At 38.0% G+C, this 16,237-nt stretch overlaps 1 protein-coding gene across 4 annotated transcripts in view; it reads right to left on the bottom strand.

The window, feature by feature from the left end:
• Positions 1 to 16,237, bottom strand: part of TMEM94 (transmembrane protein 94) — an 82,462-nt gene that overhangs the window by 59,660 nt on the left and 6,565 nt on the right. For 2 of the 4 annotated variants that reach the window (XM_081937845.1, XM_081937846.1), the window contains exon 2: positions 13,240 to 13,370. The exons of the other annotated variants lie outside the window; for them this stretch is intronic. In XM_081937845.1, coding sequence (XP_081793971.1) covers positions 13,240 to 13,263 — 24 coding nt within the window. In that variant the 5' untranslated portion in view covers positions 13,264 to 13,370. The remainder of the gene's footprint in view (positions 1 to 13,239; positions 13,371 to 16,237) is intronic. 4 annotated transcript variants of the gene reach the window in all.

The following is a 16,237-nucleotide window of genomic DNA, read 5'->3' as shown; positions in this document are numbered from 1 at the left end:
CTGGAGCTGCACAAAGGAACACAATGTTTTGCACAGCACAGATCTCCCTCCACAACCTCCCACCAACGCCATTCCCCCCCCCTTTTCCTTAACACCGTTCCTAGGAAGTTCCAGGGCTGCTGAAGCACAGCTATTGGCAGGTGGGATTGCAGAAGAAGTGGGGGGGGGGGGAGAGGAGAGGAGAGTCTTGAAGCCATCTGGCCTGGGAAACTTTCAGTCCCAAACACAGCAGTTAAATGAGTTTTGATCTCTCTGGAGAAAGGCTCCCTGGCAAATGGTTCTGCGACTGCTCTCTCATCACCATTTTGACTGACTGCACGGCACGACCCTGGAGGAGAGCATTAAGGGATGCTTTTACGCTGTTTCGGCTAAACAGAATAGGAGCACCTTAAGCTTGGTAGGCAGCCAGGTCTTCTTCCAATGCTTTGGCAATCGCCTTAGCAGACCTGCTGTCTACATTGGCTGTACTTTTTCCTTAATAAATAAATGTGAATATATATTCTCTTTCATTTGGATTCATTTACATTCTGTTTACTGTTTGACTGATCTGTGAAATGTATGGAAAGTTTGTGATCTCTTTTTGTTTTTATGGGGGGGGTCCCTCTGTGTGTGTGTGTGTGCGCGCGCGTGCGCACACACGCACATTTTTTAAATAAAACTTGTTAAATAATAATATGAAAAGAACTTTTCCCTTGATAAAAAGCCCAGGTTCTTTCTAGCTGAAGACAACACAAAAGCATTTGAGCTGCTAATAGGAGGACTTTAAAAAGCACAATGTGTACTTGTTTCTGATAAGAGGGTCAATCCAAAAGAAGAAAAACTGGTATTTATCAAATAGGAATTATCCCAAAGGAGCAGAGGGACAAGGCTGGGGGGTTGGGTTGGCCTATGAACCACTGATTAAAATAAGAAATGAAAGGAAGAGATACCTGAAGCCCTAAAGCCATATCATCTCCATCCTGTTCACACTGTAAGCATCACAGTTAAGAAAGGTTAGAATTTTAACAAAGGGTACCAAATTCTGGGGTGTCTTTGTTCATGGCAAAATAGTTTGGTGCACAGTTATCACAAAGATCCTGTTTCTACCTCTGCTATCCATCCCCTGGAGTGAGGAGGGAATGGGGATTTTGCAGTATCCATCCCCTGTCACGCCCACCAAGCCACACCCACAGAACCGGTAGTAAAAAAAAAATTGCACTTCATCGCTGTCCTGTATGCGGTTGCACTGGCAGTCAATGCAGAAAAGAACAGCCAGGCATAATTCACAAGGTTCCTCATACTGAAAGCAAAAGGTCAGAAGAAGAAAAAACCCTCAGAGAGTAAAAACTGCAGAACTTAGAAAAAAAGGGGAATAACTGCAGCAGCTGGTAAGTTTCTTTATACAATACAATACAATACAATAGTAGAGTTGGAAGGGACCTTGGAGGTCTTCTAGTCCAACCCCCTGCCTAGGCAGGAAACCCTATACCGTTTCAGACAGATGGCTATCCAACATCTTCTTAAAGACTTCCAGTGTTGGGACATTCACAACTTCTGGAGGCAAGCTATTCCACTGATTAATTGTTCTAACTGTCAGGAAGTTTCTCCTCAATTCTAAGTTGCTTCTCTCCTTGATTAGTTTCCACCCATTGCTTCTTGTTCTACCCTCAGGTGCCTTGCAGAATAGTTTGACTCCCTCTTCTTTGTGGCAACCCCTGAGATATTGGAACACTGCTATCATGTCTCCCCTAGTCCTTCTTTCTCTTAAGCTAAACATACCCAGTTCCTGCAACCGTTCTTCATATGTTTTAGTCTCCAGTCCCCTAATCATCTTTGTTGCTCTTCTCTGCACTCTTTCTAGAGTCTCCACATCTTTTTTACATCGTGGCGACCAGAACTGAATGCAGTATTCCAAGTGTGGCCTTACCAAGGCATTATAAAGTGGTATTAACACTTCACGTGATCTTGATTCTCTCTCTCTATGTAGCCTAGGACTGTGTTGGCTTTTTTGGCAGCTGCTGCACACTGCTGGCTCATATTTAAATGGTTGTCCACTAGGACTCCAAGATCCCTTTCACAGTTACTACTACTGAGCAAGGTATCATCTATACTGTACCTGTGCATTCCGTTTTTGTTGTCTAAATGTAGAACCTTACTCTTTTCACCATTGAATTTCATTTTATTAGATAGTGCCCAATGTTCAAGTCTGTCAAGATCGTTCTGTATCTTAAGCCTATCTTCTGGAGTGTTGGCTATTCCTGCCAGCTTGGTGTCAACTGCAAATTTGATGAGTTCCCCATTTATTCCCTCATCTTTTTTTCTTTATTTTTTTTTAAACTTGAAAATGTTCAATAAAAACTATTTTTTTTAAAAAAAACCATCAAAAGTAGCAGGAGAAGTTCAGCAATAGGCCATAACATGATTTGTTATATTTTGAATTTATCTAATTTTTTTAAAAATCTGGCTACATCAGCTCATTCATCATATGATTACTGTGGTTTAAACCACGTATGAACCCAAATTTACTGAAACAGGAAGAATGTTCTAGGAGAAGAAGGTAATTTAGTCTCTGGGTTTTTTGCAATAAAACACATTTAATTGAAGGTGTGTTGACACCTGTCCACCATCCCCTTACTGTTGCAATTTGGTTGTTTCCCATCAAAACTATATTATTGCCCAGAATATGTCCTCTAGAATAGAAGGGCATGAGTTCTCTTTGTGAAAACATTAGTAGAAATAACAAAGTTAATAAATAGCAAAAAAAAAAAAAAAAACACACCCCACAATTTCAGGAATTCATGAGTTATCTTAATCCTTTTCAACGTTTATGAATCTACAATGTTCAGAACCAGGAATGGATCAAACTATATTTCCTCCACAGGCTCGCTCAATATCCTAAGATATGGTTCTCTTATATAAACAACGGAAAAGGTAAAGGTTCCCTTGCACAGATGTGCTAGTCATTCCCGACTCTAGGGGGCGGTGCTCATCTCCATTTCAAAGCCAAAGAGCCAGCGCTGTCCAAAGACGTCTCGGTGGTCAGGGGGCCGGCATGACTAAACACCGAAGGTACACAGAACGCTGTTACCTTCCCACCAAAGGTGGTCCCTATTTTTCCACCTGCATTTTTACATGCTTTCGAACTGCTAGGTTGGCAGAAGCTGGGACAAGTAACGGGAGCACACTCCACTATGTGGCGCTAGGGATTCGAAGCAACGAACTGCCAATCTTTCTGATCAACAAGCTCAGCCTCTTAGCCACTAAGTCACCGCGTTACATCATTATAAATATAACTATTTTGCACATTCTTATTACTTTTATAAATCATAGTTTCAGCCTACTGGAACACTAAGCTGATGTACAGCAATTCAGAAAAATAAAACCAAGGAAGAGGATAGCAAACCATTCTCTTCTTTTGTCTGTCAGGGAAATATATTAACAGGGATTAATTCAGATAGACAAGTTAAATTAAACCACAGAAAATAATGTGCCATTTGGCCAGGCAGGGAACAGTGGGAGAGATAGAAATTAATACTGTAAAAGAGAGAAATAAGGGGGTTTGGAAAGAGACCTCATAACAACGTCATGTATGTATAAATGGGCATTACTTACGGTCCACAGGTCATACAATATTGTACATAGGCCTGCAATATATAATTTATCAAGCCTGAACATAGAGAATTATAATGAGCCATGCTATAGAAACTGAATATAATATAATTTAGATTGAAAACTGAAAACACATAGATGGTACAAAAAATTAAATTTACCCATCCCTAAGCAAAAACAAATATTTGCTGATTTTACCAGCCTCTGCAGATTTTGACAAAAGTTCATTATGTATACAACATTTAGGGTGAGTTTAAACATCATGCTATATAAAGCTATGGTTGTTTATTTGTGTTTTAGCACCTTGCATGAATATACAGCAGCTTATCAGCTGTAGATAATGGCTTATATGCACCCAATTAATTGTGGTTTCTTCAACAAAACATTGAAGAAGGAAACAAACACAATATGCGAATCCAGTCAGTGTACAACTATCTTGGCAGCTGCCATAATGACATTTGTATTTCCTGTTGATAGGATTATTTGATCTCTGGGAAAATGTCATTATCCAAAACCACAGTGGGAACAGGGTGAACTAATAAAACCTCTGCAATACCAGAATTAAAATAGACAGAATTTGCTAAATTGCTTTGCATGTGCATATCCCAGAAAGATACTCATTTTGCCAATTTTAAATTATGTCAACATATTCCAGAGAAGGGGGCTGGAGGAAGGCAATGGCTAGAAATTGAGTCTATTAAACTGGATTTCAGAGATACCTGAACAATCATTTAGGGTATTTGCTCTCTTGTTTCGAGATGCCTAAACTGTTTTCCAGGCAATTTAGCATGCAATAAATACTGAATATCATCCTTCGTTGGCTATGAATGACGGGAACTAGAAATCAAATCTCTTACGTTTCAGACTCTTGGACTTTACTACAAAGCAGCTACACACAAAGCAGAATTCATGAACTTCAATGCCTCTAAAAAAATAATTTTGAAATGTTCAAATACACATAAAATACATATTGCATACCATCTTCGGAAGTTATCCTACATTTGGAATTAAAAGTCAACTGCTCAAAATGAACTGCTTCTTCTTAAATCTTTTGGATGTTTGAGGACACAGCTGTTTGTACTCAATCCTTAAAAAGCCATAAAGATTCAGATCATGTTTGAACAAAGTTTAGTTTTGCTGTTTTATAATTAAGTGAGGGTTTGAATATTGAATATTCTCTCTAAAGGAAAAATATAGCACTCAGATTGAAAACTATAATGTCAAGAAGGAATGTCAAGAGCCCATTGCCCATATGTGGGAGAAAAAAAATAACGTCCATTAAAAAAGCCATTCTGATAAAAAAAACATCCAAGGTGTTCCAGTTATAATCTGAAGTAGTGCAGCCAAATCTGTGTTGGCGAACCTTTTTGGCACTGAGTGCTGAAACGGGAGCACGGGGGCAGGGGGGAAGCACTGGAAACCGGAAGCTGAGCTTCTGGTTTCCAGCACACACACATATGAGCCAGCCACCTAGTCTTCCGGTTTCTGGCACGCATTGCATGCAAAGACCATTGCATGTGCACACCAGAAATTGGAAGCTCAGCTGTTGTTATGGTTTCCAGCACTGGAACCTGGAAGAGCAACGGGCAACAGCTGATGTGCCCAGAGAGATGGTTATGTGTGCCACTTCCGACACATTTGCCATAGGTTCTCCATCACGGGCCTAGATACATCTGAAGCAAAACTTTTTTTACCTAATGTAAATTTTAGTAAAAACTGATAGTTTATCATGGGTTAATTTTTTTTAGTTCCAACTACCTCAATAATTTCCATGTTAAATGAGTTGAGAGAAAAATAATAAGTTTATATGATCAAACAAAAAATAAAGGATTAAGCCTGATATTTTACTAAGAACGAGGTGAATTGGCAGTACCAAATTTTAAGCTGCAGATACCACCTTTGGCTGTTTTATTAAAGGCTACTGAATCCCAGATGGTGTGCATAAATATCTTTGGTTGAATACCAACAGAAATGCATAATTTGGAAGAGATTATACAATAAACCCTATAAAAAGTATTGGATCACTTCAATATTAAACATTTGTCATAAAAAATGAATCAGAGAAACAGTAACACATATAGTTTGCAAAACATAACCCGTAATAAAACAAAAATGAAAGGTTTTTTTAAGATTCTTTTGTGAAAATGGTCAGCAGCACCACCTAACTAGTGTCAATATCTTCAAATGAGTAGCATAGTCCAAACAGAATTATAAAAACAAGGATTTAGAGGCTTGATTGAATTTAAAAAAAAACAATCTTATTGACAAATTAAAATATGTCTCAGAAACTGGTTAGACTGATTAAATATTTGCAGAATCTAAATAGGGCAATCAATATACAACAATGGGAATATAAAAGGAAGATAATTATACATTTATCTTGATTCTGAATCAAAATATTTTAGCACTTGTATGTTACTCCTGTGCTGATTGCCAAAACAGATTCAGGTAGATTTCATTTAGCAATCATAACTGGGATCGGCAACTTGGACATTAAAGAGGAGTTGCTAAGTGAAATCACAACTGTGCTCATAACCTTACTTCAGCTTTCCTTTGCTTTATAGACCTGCAAAGGTCATAAATATGAGGATTGGTTGCAAAGTTAGTTTTAGTTAGTCAATAAAAATATAATCCATTTTCTGAAAACATTTGAAAATACAGTAATCCAGTTAGATCACACTTTCAGATTCCAATAAAACATATTTGGTGCAGTGGTGGGATTCAAATTTTTTCACTACCGGTTCTGTGGGTGTGGCTTAGTGGGCATTGCAGGGGAAGGCTACTGTAACATCTTCATTCTCACCCAACTCCAGGGGAAAGATACTGTCAAATCCCCATTTCTTCCCGATCAACTGGGACTCGGGAGGCAGAGAATAGAAGGGGGCGGGGCCAGTCAGAGGTGGTATTTACCGGTTCTCCGAACTACTCAAAATTTCAACTACCAGTTCCACAGGACTGGTCAGAACCTGCTGAATACTACCCCTGATTTGGTGGCAATGTCTGAAACGTGATTTATTATAGAATAAAACAAAACTTAAATAGCAGAGTTGGAAGGGACCTCGGAGGTCTTCTAGTCCAACCCCCTGCCTAGGCAGGAAACCCTATACCGTTTCAGACAAATGGCTATCCAACATCTTCTTAAAGACTTACAGTTGGGGCATTCACAACTTCTGGAGGCAAGCTGTTCCATTGATTAATTGTTCTAACTGTCAGGAAATTTCTCCTCAGTTCTAAGTTGCTTCTCTCGATTAGTTTCCACCTATTGCTTCTTGTTCTACCCTCAGGTGCCTTGGAGAATAGTTTGACTCCCTCTTCTTTGTGGCAACCCCTGAGATATTGGAACACTGCTATCATGTCTCCCCTAGTCCTTCTTTTCATTAAACTAGACATAGTTCCTGCAACCGTTCTTCATATGTTTTAGTCTCCAGTCCCCTAATCATCTTTGTTGCTCTTCTCTGCACTCTTTCTAGAGTCTCCACATCTTTTCTACATCGTGGTGACCAAAACTGAATGCAGTATTACAAGTGTGGCTTTACCAAGGCATTATAAAGTGGTATTAACACTTCACATGATCTTGATTCTCTCTCTGTTTATGTAGCCTAGAACTGTGTTGGCTTTTTTGGCAGCTGCTGTACACTACTGGCTCATATTTAAATGGTTGTCCACTAGGACTCCAAGATCCCTCTCACAGTTACTACTATTGAGCAAGGAACCACCTATACTGTACCTGTGCATTTCGTTTTTCTTGCTTAAATGTAGAACCTTACTCTTTTCACCATTGAATTTCATTTTATTAGAGAGTGTACAATGTTCAAGTTTGTCAAGATCCTTCTGTATCTTAAGCCTGTCTTCTGGAGTGTTGGCTATTCTTGCCAGCTTGGTGTCATCTGCAAATTTGATGAGTTCCCCATTTATTCCCTCATCCAAATAATTGATGAAGATGTTGAAGAGTACTGGGCCTAAAAGAGAGCCTTGGGGTACTCCACTGCATACTTCCCTCCATGAAGATGCAGTTCCATTGAGGACTACATGTTGAGTGCAGTTGGTCAGCCAGTTACAAATCCATCTGGTGGTGATGCTGTCTAGCCCACATTCTTCTACTTTATCTAGTAGTAGGTTATGGTCTACCTTATCAAATGCCTTACTGAAGTCCAAGTAAACTATATCAACGGCATTCCTCTGGTCCATTAACTTAAATATTTTTTGCACATTTGGTTCATCTTTCATCAATTCATACTTGATGGCAATGTCTGAAATATTATTGAAGAATGAAACAAATCTTAAAGATTTTCTTTCCTGTCAGGTATTTTTTTGTTAATCAACGAACTTAATATTTCTACAAAATATCTGGAGATAGCTCGGTATACTTTATGATAACAGTTACCATGATATGTATGTGTCTTACTGGCATTCACATAGAATTTCCTCTTAAGACAAATGTAAACTACACTGTGAGAATATGAATTAATATCAATAATAATTTCATATTTAAAAAATAAATCTGATTTAAAATTTAATTCCCCTTTGAAACCATTCATAGGCTATAACTTCGGATATAGACTTTTATAGAATTGAAAGTTTAGATTTCTCTTAACATAAGGCTTTAATTGACAAGTCCTGCGTGACTTGATGGAAGGACAGAACATTTTTTCCCCTTTTAGATTTAATTGATAAACAGACTGAAAGAAAACATGGGACTTTGTTTCGCTATAGGATCTTAGAAGCAAGACTTTTGTATGCACAAAGATGGAAAGATTTACAAATTCCTACAATGGAAGAATGAATGGTGAAACTAATGGAATTGGCTAAGATAATGAAACTGACTAGGTTGATTCTTTGTCTAACATTGTTTTTGCTTGGAAACCAACTTGGACTTCTTGCTAGAAACTAAAAAACATTTAATTTTTGGATTTGACCATAGAACTGTTTATAATTATAAAAATAGTATGTATTGATTCATATATTTTATATCTGTACCAAATAAAGTTGGAATTTCTTCTCTTTTTTCCTTTTTCTTTCTTTTTTTACGCTTCTGATTTTTCTTTAACCTCTTGTTTCCACTAACACCTTTTTCTTTTTCTTTTTGAAGTTTACATTTTGCTGAAAGTTAACAAAAACATTGCTCAAAAAATGATAGAAACGTAGAACATTTTACCTCTTCTTCTTTATTTATTTTGACTTATAAGTCTCATTACACTGGCTGCCTTTGTTAATTACTGACTTGATTTTAATAATGATCTTGATCGCTTTTATAGTAGCGCTGATCTAATACATTACTTTTAAAAATTTATTCAGTTTTGAACTGTACATTTATTTTCTATTTTCTTTCTGCTGTGCTTATTTCTTTTCCGCTGATTTCCCACAGATTGTATTTTAAAATTTGTATTTAAAAAAGAAAAGAAAAGGGGGAAATGATGTTTTTTAGCATGAAGTAAAGGAAAGAGAGAGATGAGGAAGATCAGATGGCATATTACACAACAAGAGTAGAAAAAGCAACAAGCAGCCTGCCTGTATTTAAGGCAGCAGAAGTATGACAGCATGGCGGCAAAGATGAAATAGGAAAACAGCATTCTGCTAACTGGTTCACTAGTCAGTGGTAAATACAGTCATACAGTGTTCATTAGCCAGAATTTTAAAATAATTGAATGAACGAAGAACCATGATTGATACCTATGCAGATGTATAGCTATTAATCACATTATGATGAAGTAATGTTAAACAATGAGTTTAAAATCCAAATTGAGACACGCTAAAAGCAATTATACAAAATACTTTCATAATATATGCAGCGAAGAAGCTCCTGTAATGCCCAGGGGGAAACTTATTCCTAGCAGAACCTGAAAGTGTCTGCACTCAGAATATTTATCAAGAGACATTTGTCATTCAGAAATGCCATTTATGTTGGGAAAGTATAGCTACTAATGAAAATTGCCATCAATAACTGGAGTGAGTACATATGTGGTTGGTCCCTGAACAGATTCGCCTCATATTACGTAAAAAAAAAAAGTACTTCCATGTCAATCAATTTACAAACAGTAACATGCACCACATGTCTGAACTCATAAAAACATTTCTTCAAGGAGCGGTAATTATGTCTCCTACTGATCAGTATTAAAGTTGGTCACTGAAATATTTTTTGGTTAGCTTTGTTAGCTTCATTGGAATGTGGCTCCTGGGGCTACTCAGTTAGAACAAAAGACATGCATAATTCAATAGCACATGGATCTATGACTCAGGAAGAAAGCATACATTCCTGGAATTCCCCTAGTCCTCATGGCCTCAAATGAAAAATCATGCAACTGTGACTTATGCATATATCTAATAATTTAATGGGGAGCCACATCACGTACAAATTCTGAGCTCATCTGAAGGGCAAAACATCCCAGGGAGAGATGCATGAATGGCCTTGTGATAACCAAATCAATTTGTTACTAGAATGCAGGTCGTCCTCCACTTACGGCCACAATTGAATCCAACATTTCTGTGGTTCAATGAGACATTTGTTAAGTGAGTTTTGCCCATTTTACAACTTTTTCTGCCTCGGTTGTTAAGGGAATCGCTACGGTTGATAAGTCAGTACCCTGGTTGTTAAGTGAATCTGGCTTCCCCATTGACTTTGCTTGTCAGAAGCACAGCATCACATGATCTTGGGATACAGCAACAGTCAGAAAACATGAACCAGTTGCCAAATGTCAGAATTTTGATCACATGGGATCTTGGGGATGCTGCAATGGTCATAATTGTGCTAAACGATCGTAAGTGACTTTTTTCATTGGCACTGTACTTTGAATAGTCACTAAACAAACTGTTTTAAAACAAGGACTACCTATAAAGCTATTACCTTATTTTTTACACAGCCAAATCAAAAATGCATTGTCAAATCATGTGCCATCGGCCTCTCTCAATATTATATTCCTCAGACTGATCCAATGCCTGAAACTCCAGTGAGCCTATCTTAGACAGGAGAATTCCCCCACCTTCCCTCACTCAGTTCATGCAGGTGTGACTTCTCACCTACGATCAAATCAAAGCTGATCATGTCATGAATGAGGATGCATTTATTACAAACAGAATTGGTACATATTCATATCATCTTGACCTCAGAGTTCTCAACAACCCATCTACCTGCCTCTTGAATTGAGGTTTGGAGCCTGAAAGCAGAAAATGGCTGCAAATTTCCAATCTCTTTTCCCCAGCACAGTCCCAGACTTACAACAATAATATTACAACAATCTGTCCATTATTGGAGTGTTTTCGTTGAGTGTGTGTGTGTGTGTTCCAGCATAATCTGCAACGCCTCCAGCAATTTCAACCAAACTTGATACACAGATGACTTATTCTATGGAAACAAATACTATGGGGGGTAAGACACACCTAACACCCCTCGATGTGTGTGTTCTGTTAAGATACAGCCTGTTGTGCCTTAAAATGTCTTCTACTGTACTGCCGTAAAATGGCTTCTACTGTACAGCACAGTGGAGTTGCCATGGTAAGAGCTTCACAGTACTCCACAAGGAGCCCTCTGGTAAGGGGGAAAATCCAACTTTAGAAATTACATTAGGTCTGGAGATTTTCCCTCCTATAAATAAATACCCGGACAACGCCAGATTATCAGCTAGTCAGAAATAAATGTCAGTTTTTGGCAAAAACTTTGTAAATCATGTAACTATGGCATGCTGCAAATTGGCATAAATACAGGGCAGTTGCCAAGAATCCAAAATATGTTCAAATGACTAGTGGGGATGATTGTTAGAACTTCAAAACTGGGTCATGAGTACTTTTTGTTATCATAACTTCAAATGGTTCCTAAGCAACCAGGCATAAGTTGATGGCTACCAGTAAAAATCCACCTGTCTTTCTGCCACACTTCCTTTTGCCCATCACAATTTTTTCTTTCCTCCTTCCTGTACCCCTCCTCAACCTACCTAGCCACCTCTCTGAAGAAAGGAGACAAGAATATGCCACTCGTTGGAATTACATCCCCTTTGGTCCAACAAAGATCTCTCAACATTGCTTGTGACTCACGCTGAGGGAAGTGTTAGTGACAAGATTGTAATTTTTATTCTTGTCTCTCTTTGCCCAATTGTCTTGAGGCAATGTCTCATATTGCCAGGCATCAACTGCAGACAAACTTCTCATTAAATAAAGAAACAAACAATAAAACGGCAGGATGCTCAAACATGTTAGCAGTTCGATTTCCACTTTAATTGAGAATTAAAGTGGGCTGAGTGGGGGCAAATGAAGACTTTCCTGATAGGTCCAATGAAAAATTAAATCCGATTTATCCTGTTAGTAAGACGTTGCTATCATTCATAGGTGGTGCCTTCAGCTGACTCTTGCAACAGCAAGCCTTGAAATGGAAGTCAGCAACACAATATCAGTCAATCATACAATCGGTTTTATAAGCTGCCAGTCTCAGATTGATTTAAGATAGGGAATGTAGGAATATCAATTTCAAGTAGGAACAGCTTCATAGCTCTTCCTTCCTATCAGCATTCTGAGCAAATTAATTTGGAGAAGGATGCAGATTAAACAGCCATGGAAACTGAATTTACAACTAAGCTTATTTTTGATATATATTTCCCCAGCTTCCCTTTGCCTGACCTTAAAAGCTTATTTCTGGTTAGGGCTACCAGCTCCAGAGAGAAAAATATAGATTAAAATTAAGAGTTTTCCATATAGTTTTGCTGCCATTTTACGGTCATCCAGATTACTCAGTCACTAAATGACTCAAGTCACTAAATGGAGTTATCCGTATAGAAATCACTGTTTTAGGTTGTACATGATTCTGCCACCTTAGTGAACTTCATTCATTTTCCAGATTCTCTTCAATGGAAACTAAAATGATGAAAAATACCTAATTACTCAACTCTTTGCCCACTGAAATCTACTTAAAATACATCCAATTAACCACAAGTAAACCAATAGAGGTCAAAATATAAGGATAGGTCAGTGGAAAAATGCACAAGACTGATCAAGAGATTTCTATTCCATATATTTTAAGAGTAGTAGTAACAAAAAGGTGGTTTTTCCATATTAAATTAGAAATTAAAAATGCGGAAATTAAAAAGAGAAAATAGAAGTGGACTTTGGAATTGCACAACAAAATAAATTATGGTAGATCATGAGCCAAGAAGCATTTCATTACTTAACTAGACAACCCATGAGGTATTGAGTCATCGGTTCAGAGATATTTCCTTAAAGCAATTGTAGAGGGAGCAATTTCCAACTTCCTGTCAGCTTCTCCATTGACTTTCCTTGTAGAAAGCTGGTAGAAAGTATTGGAAATGATCTCCATGTCTGGCCACAACAATGAAGCAGTGTGGCAGCAATGAAAGAGCCAAATTTGTCAAATTTCAATCCTATGGGAACTGTTTTTTCTAGATTTGGGGCACATTTCTCAGCCTATTTGAGGTACATTGATTCAAAAATTGTTGCCCTGTATGATACGCTATTTTCCTCAATGGAACGTTACAATGAAATAAGCAGAAGAGTTTTAACCGTGTGTAGATGCTAATTGTATGCCTTTATTTTATCCTCCAAAGTTACTATGTCACACTTGATGGGCCTAAATTCTAATGAAACAAGTACTGAAGCTAAACGAGCATTAGATGTCATCCTACAGTAGATAAGCATGATCAGAAAACCTACCTGATGCTTCTCCTTGGAGTCCATGGTTACTCGGGGCACTGTACATACCCCGAAAACCACAGGAGCCACTCTAAGAGAGGTCCTCTTCCAAATAAAGTATGAGGTCGGCTAATGGATGCTTGTGACACCGTCTGAGGAAACAAATAGGGTAAGAATCTTTTTTTTTCTTTTGCATCTTTAAGGAAAATACTTTACACAATTTAAGATCAAACCGATATTCTGAAAGAAAAATATCACTCTGATTGTATTTTTTCAGCTCTTGATTGCATTTTCTAAAGCCATCGGTTAAATGGCTAAAAAAACAGCATAATGACTAGAATAAGGTCTCATGTAAAACATAATACGATGAACACCTTGGCACTTGAAAGATTTTCTTGATATATCTAGGAGAACTGCCAAATTCTGCCTCAGAACAAGAAGCCAGATTTCATCAGGTGCAGGAAGAATGGCAGGCTTTAAATGCCAGATAGGATAGAGCTGGCTATCATTAATGGCTATTTGTTTTGTCTTTTATTTTTTATCTCTAACCCAAATCTCTGCACAAATAATCTCTGCAGGAACAAATCTTTTTGAAAACAGACCCAAAACTTGTTTGTTAAATCTGAGGTATCATGAGCTAGACCTCAGGTTCTAAAAAAAAGGGGCCAGAAGATCATCAACATGCCATATTTTAAGCATGATTTGGACTATCAGTGTCTAGCTAGGAAGCTTCCTCTCCCAATTTGCATTTTTATACCTGTGGATCATGGTCTAGTCATAATCTGCACCTTAGCCTATTATTAGACCAGTGGTGGGTTCCATATCCCGTTGCAACCAGTACAGTTGCAACAGGGCCCCGGTATCCTCTACATGAAAACGCATGTGTCATACCTTCCAGCAACACCTCCATGACGCTCCAGCTGCTCGGCAGTGTCACGCAGGCGCTGTACGCACCATGTGTGTGTGCGGAAGCGCCAGAGGCTTTAAAGGACAGATAAGGCGCTCAGGCGGGCAGATGGGCCCTCCCGAGCACCATATCGGAATGATACCCGGTGCTCCAGGCAGGCTCCGGTACGCCCGTACCGGGGAGTACCACCTGCAACCCACCACTGTATTAGACGCTAAAGCATGATACAACTCTTTTGCCTTGGTATATAAAATGAACCCTAAGCTTTTAAAAAAAGTTTAATTCTGTATATATACCCCAGTATAGTTACAGATGCTACGTCCTACAAATAGCTACAATTCAAGTAATAATTATAGCAATAGCACTTAGACTTTGCAGCACTCTACATAGTTAGGTGAAATAATGCATTTAAGTTCTTTCTACTTTGCTATCTAATAAAGTATCTAGGAAAATACTTTAATACTATCAATAATAAATAAGTTACAATGGAGACATGTACATCTTCCACTGAAAATCCTATCAATGTCAACATTGTTATCACTGCTGAAAAAGGAGCATATCTAGAGAGCTAAAAGAGACAAAGTTAATATGCATTATTCAAGAATCTCCATACGTGATCTCAAAAATAGGATGAAAATGGAACGTTGCTAACCAGGATTCATTGTGGGCAGACCCTCTACCAAATAAATTACATAAAAGCAGAATAAATTAATAAAATAAATACTGTATATAAATGTTGATCTATGCGGTGTCTTAAAAGTTGCAGAATTTATTTATTTATAAGAATTTATAATATCACTGTGCATTTTTCTTTGTCCTTAACAAAGAAGGATCTTGCTGTATCCCCTAGTAATGCTTTTTGTTATATTCAGATGCCTTCATGCTGTCCAGTCTTCAAAATGGCCATCCATGTGAAAAACACATCATATATTCATTTTCGTTCTTGCAGCATAGCATCAATCAAAGTATTTTTGGCTTAGCTTCCTCCATCAGTCTAGTTAGAGAATAAAAAGCAGGAAGACCAAAGGAAGAAAATCAAACCAAACCAAAATTACTTTCAGGAGAAGTTGACTGTGTGGAGAATCTCCTCCTACAGTATCTCTATGCTACAAATTAGAAAGGGGCAAGGGCTTTTCCTGCCCACCATCTCCGTCATGGCCTATATGTTAAAGGACAACCTTTCTCTGGAAATTAATCTTGCTCTGAAATTCACACATTGATCTACTGTATAGGCGGCGCCTAGGAGTAGAGCCTTCTCTGTGGCGGGCCCAGCCCTGTGGAATGACCTCCCTCCGGATATTAGGAATACCTCTGACCTCCGCTCCTTCCATATTAAGCTTAAGACCCACCTATTCCAAGCAGCTGGCCTGGCTCAACTTTGATTTAACCATATCGCTCCTGACGGGTTTTTAACTGGGTATTTTAATTACATTTAATTTCTAGGGGTTTTAAATACAGTATTTTAATTGTTTTTATCAATCGATCTCCTCCTTATGTATGTGTGTATGTTTTAGTGTACCTTTGTTATATGTTTGTTTTGTTTACATATTTATTTCGAATGTTTCGTTGTACGCCGCCCCGAGTCCTTCGGGAGAGGGTGCGGCTAAGAAATAAATATATTATTATTATTATTATTATTATTAGATAATCACCATCAATCATCATCCTAGCTTTGTTCCCCCGCAGGTGCAAGGCCCGCTTTTCAGGTCAATATTATCAATATTATTATTCGTAATGCGTTTACTAATTAGATTGCTATACTGCTACAATCTTAAGACGTTTAGTGGCACTCAAAAACACAGCATAAAGCTTTCATATTAAAATAATTGATGATATAGTAAGTTAAATTTAAAAAAAAACACGCTTTCATTCTCAAACCAGAACGGCATACAATTTATCCGAGGGCGTTGCTTTGATAATTTATCTAAAAACATCTTCTGGAACAATCCTTTCTCATAACCACTCATAGGAACCAACCACTCTTACTATAGGTAGGCTATTAGATCCCTATCTAACACCCAGATGAATCTCTAAGCTCAAACAAAAGACAGGGCTCCACCATCTGCACTATGTATATCTAAAACACCAGGTATCTTGTTCTCCCTGCCACAA

This window comes from Natrix helvetica (assembly GCF_964273705.1).
Source record: "Natrix helvetica genome assembly, chromosome: 1".
Classification (NCBI taxonomy): domain Eukaryota; kingdom Metazoa; phylum Chordata; class Lepidosauria; order Squamata; family Natricidae; genus Natrix; species Natrix helvetica.
Note: the sequence above shows the minus strand (reverse complement) of the source record. Positions and strands in the feature narration are given on the sequence as shown.